The 12446-nt window shown below is 39.2% G+C and overlaps 2 protein-coding genes across 4 annotated transcripts in view; both read left to right on the top strand.

Annotated features, from left to right (window-relative positions):
- Positions 1 to 2004, top strand: part of fam135a (family with sequence similarity 135 member A) — a 16881-nt gene extending 14877 nt beyond the window's left edge. For both annotated transcript variants that reach the window (XM_005737115.1, XM_005737114.1), the window contains one exon: positions 849 to 2004. In XM_005737115.1, coding sequence (XP_005737172.1) covers positions 849 to 1054 — 206 coding nt within the window. In that variant the 3' untranslated portion in view covers positions 1055 to 2004. The remainder of the gene's footprint in view (positions 1 to 848) is intronic.
- A 679-nt stretch (positions 2005 to 2683) lies between these two features.
- zgc:172136 (FERM domain-containing protein 6) lies at positions 2684 to 12369 on the top strand. Of its 2 annotated transcripts, none has more exons than XM_005737113.1 (14): positions 2684 to 2770; positions 5460 to 5643; positions 5797 to 5887; positions 7068 to 7147; positions 7281 to 7357; positions 7523 to 7718; positions 7812 to 7967; positions 8355 to 8420; positions 8850 to 8918; positions 9026 to 9200; positions 9641 to 9925; positions 10987 to 11118; positions 11224 to 11294; positions 11378 to 12369. In XM_005737113.1, the coding sequence occupies exons 2-14, from the start codon at positions 5566 to 5568 to the stop codon at positions 11666 to 11668; spliced, it is 1767 nt and encodes a 588-aa protein (XP_005737170.1). In that variant the 5' UTR covers positions 2684 to 2770; positions 5460 to 5565; the 3' UTR covers positions 11669 to 12369. The 2 variants fall into 2 exon arrangements, with proteins under 2 accessions (XP_005737170.1, XP_005737169.1); XM_005737112.2 differs by lacking the exon at positions 2684 to 2770 and adding an exon at positions 3123 to 3284.
- The last annotated feature ends 77 nt before the right edge of the window (positions 12370 to 12446 follow it).

The following is a 12446-nucleotide window of genomic DNA, read 5'->3' as shown; positions in this document are numbered from 1 at the left end:
TTTTTTTTTTGCATTTGGTTAGGGTCAGTGTCACTACTGGTAGCATGAGGATACAGATGTTAGTCCAAATCCTCATATAAGGTACATCAATATGTGCCATTGCCGGAAGGTTTGCTGTCTCTTCCAACACAGTCTCGAGAGCATAGAGGAGATTCCAGGAAATGGCTACTCTTGGAGAGCTGGACAAGGTCTTATAAGGTCCTTAATCCATCAGCAGGATTTGTATCTGTTTCTTTGTGCAAAGAGGAACTGGATGAACACTGGCAGAGCCCTACAAAATACCTAAAGCAGGCCACTGGGATGAATGTCCGATGCTGCGTGGTTGCACCTTAGACTGTCCAAGAGCTCAGGGATGCACCGGTCCAGTTTTAGAAGAGGATCCCCCAGGACATCATCTGTCATCTTAATAGGAGCACGACTCGACATTGCCAGACATGAATAACAACCTAATTGGGAAATACAAACTACTTGAGTACCATTTTTGAGTTGCTCTAATTAAATTCTGGCAAATAGACTAGTCTGCTGCATTGTTTTGTTTTGTTTTGTTTGTTTGTTTTAGTTTAAGTTCCAGGGGGTCCATGAACTCAACCCAGATTTCATTTACATCGAATAATGTGACATCCTTTCACAATACCTGGTCCATATCAGTATAGATATCAGAAAGATTTTTTTCCCCATTGTGATCTGAAAAGTTCCGGGTTTGTTTGGTTTTTTTGGGGTTTTTTTGTTGTTGTTTTTTTTTTCCTGGGTTTTTTTTTTTTTAGCAGTGTATGATTCTACACTATGATTCTCCTGTCTTTTTAAAAGTAAATGACTATAACCAACCTCTTTGGTCTTGCTTACACCAGGTCCTGTGTACGCTGAGATGATTGAAAACTTGCTGCTGCCAGTGCTTCAGAACAAAGACTGCAATCTAGTGCGATATGATGTCATTCACGCCCTGCCCAACACAGCCAACTCCCTTATCGGCCGGGCTGCTCACATCGCCGTCCTCGACTCTGAGATCTTCCTGGAGAAGTTCTTCCTTGTTGCAGGCCTCAAGTTCTTTCAGTAGAACTGCGACAGATTCAGACATTTGGCTGGACAAGAGGAATGTGGAGCGTATACCTCAACGCAGCTAAATTTTATTCTGATTATAGTATCTGGATTATCTCTTTGTTTTTAAATGCATATAACTTTTTTTTAATTATCATTCATATAAGGAAAATTGTGGTTTCTGTCTGATGATGTTGGAATCAGTGGTTATGGATCTTGTTATTTTTATTTTTCTACTACTTCCTTTTTTCTTTTTTTCTTTTTTCTTTGGAGGGGTGGTTAAATTATTTCCCCTCCTCATATGCTATATTTTCAGTGTTATTTATGTGCTTTGTTTTTACTTAAAACATTATTTTACTCCAAGTTATTCAGTTAATTTTAGATGCTGAACTGGAAATGTAGCTGCTACAAAAAAGAAATGGCTGTTTTGGTGAGCTGACCCAAGTCAATTCTGCACGTACTGTCCTCACCATTGCAAATGATTTTTTTTCCACCAAATTTAAGAGACACTGCATTGATTTGCACCACAACTACATTTTACAAGCTTTTGTACTGAAAATGGTCATTTGTACAAGTTACTTTTTTTATCAACAATTTTCCATCATTTTTAATGGCAAAGATTGCATTTGAAATAGGATTGTTTCTCAGCCTTGGCTTTGGTTGAAATCTTTATGCTGTCTCTAACAGTTACAGCATTCTGCACATTTGCCCAGCCTGGCGTTGGGAGCGTAAAGCTTTGCCGACAACATGACATTTGATTACGGGGTTTTAAGCAATGATCATGATTCAGGAAAAGCACGTGTTGGTAATATGAACCTTTTATCGAAAGCACTTGGTTAATCATTTGGTGATTATTTATGTTTAAACTGGAAATGTTGGTTGAAACTGAGAAATGTTTCTTGGACAGTTGTTTGTATATCATCATAATGTAACATTAAATATGCATACTATGAAGTATGTATAAGACTTGTCTTTTTTTCTGGAGTTCATTTCAGGAATTGGGAGCGTTGTCACTCCTAAGCATTTGGTGCATGTAGGCAAAATCTCTGAAATGTCAATCAGTAAGTAATACATCCTTATCTGCTAAATTTGATTAAGAGTAGGGTTGTGTAGCATATTATTTTAATTTTAACCTTTATGTGCAACTTGTTCTTTTTCGATTGTGTTCATTGATCGTATTCAATGCAGTGCCAGCAATTAGCCTGCAGATGGCGGTGTCGTCGCAGTTTGACGTGTCTATAGAGGTTCTTGTGTAGTGTTTTGATCCACAGGTTGTGTACCTTGATCTGAAACTTACAAGTGACAATATTAATGCCTCCTGTTCTTAAGACGTGAGAGCAGGGTTTTTGCACTATCCCAGAAGGTTTAGGCGTGTTGTGAATTTTTGCTAATGGAGTTCAATTGTTATTTTTGTTATTATCAAGTTGTTATTCCTAGAGTAGTTTTATTCTACAAAAATGAAAGTCTCAGACAAAATGTATCATATCCGTTATAAGTGGTGTTAAGTAGATTTTAATCATTTAAACAAAATTTAATTTCAGTCCGCAGTTTCCTGAACCGTAAAATCAGCTATTCAGTCTGATTAAATAGGGCCCCATTTAAAAACCCTGGGTATACTCAACGCGGCTCACTAACCGGGATGGTGCACATTCACGTCACGTGATTTCTGGGCGCACCTAATGCTCAACATATTAATTTCGCAGGAAACAGTGGAAGTACACGTCAGAAACGAAAGGTATTTGAACCGTTTTAACACCTTGGCTTGCACAAAGTTTTATATACAGGTCGTGCAGCTCCTGTTTTCAAAGACGGTGCTTGGGACCTCTAATTAGCACGTCTTACTACACTAACATAAAATGAGGGGAGTCTGCCCCGTCTAGTCAACAGTATCCAACTGCAACCCGCTGTAGGAATGTTATAGATTCATATGGGTATAGAAACTTGTTTATCTAGAAAATATAAATGTGACAAGATTTCGCATATTCATCAAATATGAAGTTAAAGTTTTACAAACATTTCGATTACAACTGTGCACCCCCACAACTATCCAAAATGGTTTGGCTCAAACGTTCCAGGCTTGGGATGGTTTTGCAAAGCCCTCAAGAAGCTACAACACGCAATGGGTAGGGAGGTGAACGGCAGTTTGGGCTTCTTGTGTCGGTCATGTTTTTAAGTGGGTTACAGAAGAAATGTGTTTTGAGAAGCCGTGCGACTGAAAGTTGAACTCTATCATCTCTTATACTGTGATTGTAAGTAATTTAGCGCTTTTACCTAAGTAGCTAAAAGAAAAGCCAGACTTATTTGTGATGCACTTGTTGCGCGTTAAAACTCTATCGGGCCGAAAGCACGTTTTCTCTGAGGGGAAAAATAGACGTAAATGGTATAAATTGTTTGTTGTCAGCTACTTTTGCCTTGTACTGATTTGTAGCTAACTCATAAATATGTGTAATCATCTCAAGGTTTATATTTAAACGACTGCTAGCTACTTTAAGTTGCCTGGAGAGCGTTGAGGATCCTTCTGATGCAACTTTTAATGCCATTATCAGCGAGCAGTTGGTGAACTTTGTTATGCTTTTTATGGGGAAACGAGAACTTTTTCAGTCATAAGAAATATATACTAGTCCCACCAAACTCCTACTCATAAAGTGGGATGCGTGTAAAGGGGGTCCTCACCCCACTGCGTTGTGGTTTTAGCGGGCAGTGAAAGAAAGCTTGCTTACTGCACAGGGGATGTTGTTTTTCCACCAGCCAGCAGTATACGCAGGGATTATAACAATCTTGGAGGGGAATTAAAGCATACAGATGGTTGCTCACATGGGATGCCAGGTTCCGCATTGGTCAGCAACATGGGGGATGTCTGAAGACTTCAAGTGGCACCGTTTGGGGTTGATGGGAAATGTGTTTTGTTGACAGGATGCAGTGTAGGTTATGTAGATAAAATAGGTCACATTTGTATGGTTTAACTTGATTTTGGTAGTTGCTCACCTGTTTCTTATTTCAACCATATGTTTATGAAATATGAAGACTCCAAATGATTTATGTGTATGTGCTGTTGAAAATGCACTTTGAGCACGGAGCCAGTGCTCAAATAAACAGCAAGAACATTCAGATTAGCGTAATTTCTGTTAGAGCGATTGCGTCACATGTCTCTTATAAATTCATACGTGAAGCAATGATCTGCAGCCTCTGCTTCCATTGTCTTAAACAAAAAAGCAAGCTGTAATGTTGAACTGTGTTTTCCTATTGCTTAAGGCTGCTTAATTATCTTGCATCTGTTTCACTTATAGTCTGTTACATAAATGGCAGCAGCATTGTACTGCTTGCAGTGGTATAGCTCATTTGGCTGATCAGATTTGGTGTGTTTACTGTGAATTAGCTCCAAGCCAAGACTCCCAGAAGGCATAATATTTTTTTTTAAAGTAACACATGTTTGCATGCATGATAATGTACATGCGTCTGAGGTTTTTGTACTTGTTTTCCACGCTACATTTTCAGTGTAAACGTAGAATTTCATTTGACTTTGTCAATAGTAAGTCAGATGTCGGAGCTACTGGTATTTCAGGTTTATTTTGTCTGTTGCGCTGACACCCAGGTGTCAGTGGGGCTGTGTTTGAACATGCCTATAAATCATATGTGGTACAACAAATGTTTTAAGCCAAGAGTTCCCACAACTTGTTTTGTACACTGACAACACCTTTTTCTTTTTTTCATAAATTGTTTTGTTTGTCTCTCTCTCGTCATTTAACACAGATAAACACTATTGCATCAAGTGCTTTTGAATGTACAATCTTCCACACCTCAAAAAAGGAGGGTGTAAAAGACAGAAGTATGACATAAGAAACCATTTTTTCTGAAGATAATTTGCACAAGATCCCCCCCCTCCTCCTCCTTCAGTGATGCATATATCTACTTTTTTTTTTTTCTTTCTTGTTAAACTGGTTATCGTTCAGAGGATTTAAGGGAATCTGAGTGGGCGTACGGCAGTAATTAACCTGATTAATTGATTCTTAGACGTTAATCAGATGAGCCTCGTACCAGTTGGGGCTTAGGGTCAGCGTAGAGGGGCATGTTTCAGGTTGATAGTCCAGTGCCCTACACTGTGACTATTTGTAGCGTTTGATAAGGCACAATGAGCAATATTCTAATTCATTTTTAGCACGTTTTGTTGGAATGGAACAAATGCAAGAGGATTATCTGGTTGCTTTCAGTTAATGACTGGTAATTAGAATGAGCTGTTACTATGAGATCATCGAAAAATGAGTGGATCAGCAAGTTCAGTCATACACGATTGTCACGTTTGTGGAACATTTCCATGAAGATGATTTTTAAGACAATGTAACTCATTCTCTCGCTCTCTCTCGCTCTCTCTCGCTCTCTCTCGCTCTCTCTCTCGTCTTACTCTTTTGTTATCTATCTTTTTTTAGATGCAATATGGATGAACTGTCCTGGAAGAGATAAAAGTGAAGAGTGAAGATACCCAAAGACTTGAGTGTTAAAGACAGAGCATATCGCGAACTTGCACAAGAGATCATGTCCACATCACTAAAGCAGGAGAGAACTATTTGTGTTCTGCTCCCCAACAAAGAACAGCTGGACATCACTGTCGGGGTGAGTGTTTAATATCTTTTTTCTTTTTTTTTTTTTTGGGATGTGCTCTTAAGAGGATCTGCTCAGTAAGAGGACTTTACAGATGGCCCCGGTTAGATAAAGATTTGTATTTTGTGAAACCTGCAGACTTTCTTTTTCTTTGCTCTACTCTAGCTGAAGTCCACAGGCCAGGATGTTCTGAATCATGTGGCAGAGCTTCTTGGAATCAAAGAGCTTCACTTTTTTGGCCTGACAGTAGTTAAAGGTAAATTAAATCCCCACTGGACCCCTTACGCCTGCGAACCTGACAGGACTCTTCACGCTAGATCACACAGTAGTTATAGAAGATGCATATAAGGTTTTAAAGAGGGTAATGTTTAGGTTACAGTAATGTTTTACAATAGTGTTACTCTTTTTGCTTCTTCACGTAATGTTGGGGAAACACTTCTACCAGGAAGCCATTTCACTGAAATTTAAAAAAAAAAAAAATAATAATAATTTTGCCCTCCCAGTCTGCATAATTGAATGGTGTAATCCACTTTAGCTGCTGAACAAAGTTCTAAACTTTCTGTTTTCCAGCGTTTCTGTTGTACGAATAGATTGAAATGCTTTGGTAAGCTTGTGTGGCTCACCACTTGAACAAGCAGCCTTTTGTTTTTGTGGTGTTGGGTCAGCGATCACTTAGTCCTGGATTCCTGCAATATTAACTTCATTAAGCCTGGAATGCACAATTGCATTCCTCCGCTTCACTGCGGAGGGATGGATTGATGATGGGAAGAGGAGGGTAGGAATGGAGGAATAAAAGGTAGGGGGAGACTATTACTCAATTCTTACTCAAAGGCCTAAACAAAGGGTAAAAAGGAGAGAGAGTGAGTCAGAGTGGGAATGAGATGAGTGGTTTAAGGAAAAAATTGTGAAATGGCATGATTTGGCTACACAAGGGTGAACTGAAGAGATAAGTTGGGTCAAATTGAAAATGCCTGTGGTATGACTCATAGAACCACACGGAGATTAATACGACATCTTTGTGCTTGGAAAAGGGTTGCAACAGGTTTTTGGCCCAATGATGAATTGGTGATTAACACAGCCTTATATTCAGGGAGCTTGCAGGATAGACCCAAAGCGGTGTATATAGATATAATCTGTTTGAAGGCATCTACCTGTCTCTTCAAGTGTCTGCACAATCTTAAAAGAATCCCACAGCTCTTACCAGCAGTGGTTGGTCTGTGCTGCTTTGCTGATGCTGGAGTTGGAAAATGGATACATTAATGTTGGCATTGTTGTTTTTTTTCTTGTAGCCCCATTGAAAAGTAGAAGAACAAAAGCCTTTTCCTCACACCCTAATGAATCCCATTGTTGAGTAAATTTTACGCTTGGCTACATTACTGTTTTGTTTGGTTACTAACTGTCTCCTTGTTTCCCGATTGTCTTTTTTTCCATACCAGACAATGAGCACATATTTTTAGACCTGGAGGAGAAGCTCAATAAGTACTTTTCTAAGGAATGGAACCAAGATTTAGGAAAGGTATTGTAGTTTATGGCATTGATGCACTCTCTACACCATTTAATTGGGCGTTTAAAAGCCTGTATGGTACAGCTTTTTATTTGAAGTGAAGTCAGCAAAACACAACTCTACTGCAACATATTTCTTTTTACAGGGATTGCAAAAGAGATCATTGCCTCTGATTCTGTGCCTTAAAGTGCAGTACTACATAGAGAATGGTAGACTTTTTTGGTAAGTCTTCCTGTTTACATTCTACATGCATCTTTTTAATTCTTGGATGCTTCTGTTTTGCTTTATTTCTCCCCATTAAACATTGTCCTACTTTCTCTCAACTTTGCCTTTCCCTTTTGTTTTTGGGTGCCTGTGTTTTTTTTTTTTTGTTTTTTTTTTCCCCAGTGAGCGAAAGGCACGGCATCTTTACTACTCTGACTTGCGGGAGCGAGTGCTACGCTCTGAATGTCGTCAGCAGGAGGAGGTCTACTTCCAGCTGGCGGGTTACGCCCTGCAGGCTGACCTTGGCGACCACCCAGTGCTGGAGGAAGGCGTAAAGCTTTCCCGTTATTTTGAACCCAAGGAGTACTTTCCCCCATGGGTAGGTATCACCACATAGCAGAAATATGAGGAAATGTTTTTTACCTTTTCATCTCTCTGAGGCCAATGTTTCTTTCTTTTCCCCCTTTTTCAGATTATAGCTAAACGTGGAGTGAAATATCTCCACTGCCATGGGCCAAAGGTACACCAGGAGCTGTGGGGCATGTCTACTCGTGATGCAATGTTCCACTTCATCAAAGAGGCATGCCAATTGGAGGATGTACCTGTCACGTTTTACAGATTGCAAAAGGTTATGAGTCAATCTAATCATCTCACTTTCATATGCAAAGCTCATTTTGAATCTATTCCACATACATGTATTCCCTCTGACCCAAATACCCCAACTAATGCAACACCAGCACATTTTGTTTCGCTTCATTTGATTTCTGGACAAACAGCTATAGTGCACTTATATAACCATATATACCAGTTCCTGTCCTCCCTATATATAAAGCACTCATCCACTGAGTGAAACTTTGAATCCTGGCCCATCCATTACGTAATCTGCTATTGCTTCCAATTTGTTGCTAATAACAACTCATATTTTCTAGCCAACTATGAGCAGGGCGTAACAGTGAAATAGCTGTGTTATCTGGGACACACTGCCTCTCTGACAGCTCATCATTTGTTTTTTCAGGATAAGAGGGAGGAGAGGGGAACGGCATTGCTTGGTCTGACCCTGCGAGGAATGCAAGTTTATCAGGTGCGTGCATGTGTGAGCGTATTATTAGTGCACAGTATGTAAGCGAAAAGTCATTTTAATTCGCTCAGGGAATCGCTCTTTTGTATCTGTAGTCTTATAAAACCTCTGACTAGATGTGTGAGGAATGTGGGGGGGATTGCCACCACCAGCAGTCCATCAGGAGATAGGAGCTGCCTGCCATGACTGTCATTTCTTTGATCTGTCTGTCAGGGGCCATCTGGGGGGGATTAGCACTCCAGGCCTGGCTGATTTCAAAACCAACAGACCGTGGCATACCTCGAGAAGCCTTTGGCCTCTTTTGAGTCCAGATGGCTCCAAAAGACAGTTGATTATTGATCTGTAATTTTAAAAGCATCAAAGTAGATTATACAATCACAAATCTTTTTTGTTTTGTAAATGAAGTGTGTATGTGTGTTTATGTATTCTCAGGAGGTGAACAACATACTTGAGCTAATATATGACTTTCCCTGGTCAAATGTAGGACGTCTTACCTTCCTGGTAAGCACATACAGCTGATTTTCTCTGTTAAGAAGAAGTAGAATTCTGGTAATTATTTAATGGGCGCTAGCTTTTTACACTTTGTATAATGTGTTAATATCATTCAGGGTAAGAAATTCGAGATCCAGCCAGATGGCTTGCCATCCGCCAGGAAGCTGGTTTACTACACTGGTTCATCTTTCCGCTCTCGCCACCTCCTCTTGCACCTGAGCAACAGCCATCAGCTCTACCTCAGCCTTCAACCTGTCCTCAAACACCTACACCAGCTGGAGGAGAGCAAAGGTAGGAGAGGGGAAAGCATGTCAAAGGATAAGAAAAAAGTAACAGAGCACAGTTTGGCTGGTGGCTCCTTGTAGTCACAGTAGCTTCTGGACGTTAGTTAGTAAATTTAAACTTTGTTCCAAGAACAAAACTGTTCTGTAATCACATTTGTAACAATTCCACTAGAAAACATTTTTGCATTTTTGTGATGCCTTAAATGAGTCTATTTCTGATTTTATAGCTGAAGTTTGGTGTGTACTGACAAAAACTTTCTATAAAGTCACTATTGGCTTCTACTACAGTACTAGTAATATAATATATAGAACAGTAATAATTAGTACTTAGGTTTTTAGTACTTATATCAATTTCTGAAAACAAGATGGTTTAGATGTTTGTTTGTTTGTTTGTTTTTAAAAGAAAAAAAAAACCCCACTGAAACTTGTTTATTTTTTCATTTTTAGAGAAGCAGCATTACAGGGAGTCCTACATCAGTGATGATCTGGATTTAGATCCACAAGGCAGTGAAGGCAGTCCCGGTCTCTCCCGACACTCTACTAGCAGCTCTGGAATTGAGGCGGACGCTCGCCAACACAGCATCTGCGCAGAGATGGTCTCCATGGGGGACGAAGGTCATCAGCAAGCTGAGAAGTGTTTCAGCTCAGCAGCCAGCCGAGGCAGCTCCTGTACCTCAGGATTTGATACAAGCAGCAAAGCACGAATAGAAGATGAAGGGTGGCAAGAGGAAGGTGAGGCCATTCTTAAATGAAACCTTTAAACAGGATCTGTTCATCCCTCTGCAGATATTTCTGAATTAAACTAATGCTTCCAGTCTGCTAGCCTGATCTAGCAGCATTGTTAAGTATGGTGCAATTCTCAGTGTTTCATTCAAAGATGCATGCTGGTAGTGGGATCACAGGACTACAGAATGTGAAATTTAAATGTTGACTTTGCATACATAAAACTGGCTAAGCATGTGTTTTGCATCATTGCTGTCTCTTTTCCATCTGGTCAGGCCTTTCAATGGTGCTAAGAGAAATGTGGCTGCTAGTACTGTGATAATTGAACAGCACATTCTTAGGCTGTTGGCTATGCAAAACATATTGCTCAGTAAACAATATGGTATTGTCATTTCAAAACTTGTGCTTTATTTGTGTTTTAATAAGCATTACAATGTCTTATCTAATATTGGGTCTTTGCTTCCTCCAGGGGTTTTTTCTTCCTTTTTTCTTTTATTTTTTTATGAAATTTCCTTTAAGTCTGGGCAACACATTAAACAAAACTATTTTCCTTTTCAGTAATGCAAGTAAACATGTTAGCATTGCATTACCATCTGAATGAAAAAAAAAAAATTGTACTTTACTGTCTTTTGTTTTTCTGCTTTGGGGGGGAAGGGATAAATTTGAAAATTCATGGCTAACGATAATGAAATATTTTAGCATTAAAAATGTCATTTCAGTTAAAGAGCTTGTGCACATTGGTGGATTAACCATTACAGAAAGATGAGAACTTATTTTGGTAATAAACATTAATGTTAATTTAGGGTAACTGTGGTATAAACCTTTCATTTGGTGGTGGTCTCATAAAATTAAGCACTGTACTTTTTGACCTTTATGAGGACAGGACAGTTGAGCGTACAGGAAAGCTGTCAGAGACAATGGGGAGATGATGCACATTGAAAGACCTGGGTCAGATTCAAACCCAGGCAATATTCCAGTGAGTTATATGGGCACCCCTTTATGAAATTTCTAAAACGTTTTTAATTTTTTGTTGTTTTTTTTTTTGTCCCTGCTCATTTTCTTTTGTCCAGAGATCAAGACCAGGGTCCAAAGTCCAGATGAGGTTCTTGTAGATGATCCTGATGAGATGTTCCAGCTGGCTGATCTTCTGGAAGGAGTTTCAGTGGATTGTGGAGAACTCTGTTCAAAGAATCATTCACCAGGTATAAATATTTTAAACCCTGCAAACAGTTGGGTTTTTTGTTTGTTTGTTTCCGCTCACATGCTGTTTGCTAAGTTTTTTAAATCATATGCTGTGTGTTTCACAGAAAACACAGGCTGTGCTCTACACAGTGACAAAGATGCTGGGAAATTGTATAACAAGGATATGTTAAAAGAGGTAGGTCATATTTTCTTTCCTTGGTTGGTTGCCTTGGCCTCTTTCATGCATTGGCTTACTTTTTGTTCTTAACTCTCTTTCAGGTTCTGAAATCAAAAGCGCAAGTTTGTGTGGATCGGCACAGCCACAGCCTAGATGATGTCCGCCTCGTCCCTCCTCCTGCACCCCTGGGGATGGCAGTGCCACTTGATTCTTCTCACAGCTACACCTTTGGACTACCAGATGCCTCAGCAAACACAAAGACCACGGTTGATCACAGCTATTACCCCTTCTTGCACTGCCAGCCTAATCCCATCTTCTATGGCCGCAGGTCCACCAACTGCCTCTCCCTGGACATGTTGGGCGATGAACAGTTCATGGAATACATATTTTGAACACATCAAGTGCTGACAAGTATACCTGTCCTCCTTCTTTCTGTACAATGCAACTTAATTCACAGGTTGCCAGTATGTGTTTTTTCTGTAAAGATGGATGTGTATACTTCAAACAGCAGACACATTATCCTTCTTTTAAAAGCTGTGGATTACTTCAGCACCATTTCATGTAGTAAGCAGTTCATATTTATTAATGTTGTATATTTTGTATATATATTACTTGCACTTTTTTATTACATTTCAGCTTTTCTAAACTGAAAAATGCCTAATCAGGTTTGTCTTTTGTAAATTTCACACTGTTTAAACATTTCCTGAAGTGGCAGAATCTGTTTATATCAGGGGCATAAAATTTTGATGGTGAAATTTTACAGCCATGCAGTTGTTTTATGCATCAGACAGCCATAAGACATGATTTGCATTCCTCTCTGTATGTAAATTTACTCATTTTATCTATAGCCATGTTTGAGCTCTGTTGATTTGTTTTATCTTGTTCATTTTTTTTTTATTACTTTAACACACACTTTTGTATAGTGTCCCATGTCTTTTACAGCTTTGTAACTACTGATGTGGAAAATTGAACTTCTTTACAGCTCAGTGTATTCAGCCAAAGCTTTCCAAATCTGTTTGCCTTCTGTTGTGATGATTACTATAGAAAAATTTTATTTGTGAACCACTGTTGTCAATAAATGTATAATGAAGCTACAGTATTTTTGTATTATGTAACCCACGAACAAAGAGCATTTGTTTCTCTTTTCTTTTTTCCTTTTTATTATTGTGT

This window comes from Pundamilia nyererei, unplaced genomic scaffold (genome assembly GCF_000239375.1).
Source record: "Pundamilia nyererei isolate P.nyererei 1_Seehausen unplaced genomic scaffold, PunNye1.0 scaffold00073, whole genome shotgun sequence".
Taxonomy (NCBI): Eukaryota; Metazoa; Chordata; class Actinopteri; order Cichliformes; family Cichlidae; genus Pundamilia; species Pundamilia nyererei.
The sequence above is the reverse complement of the archived record's forward strand: the minus strand, read 5'-3'. Positions and strand labels throughout refer to the sequence as shown.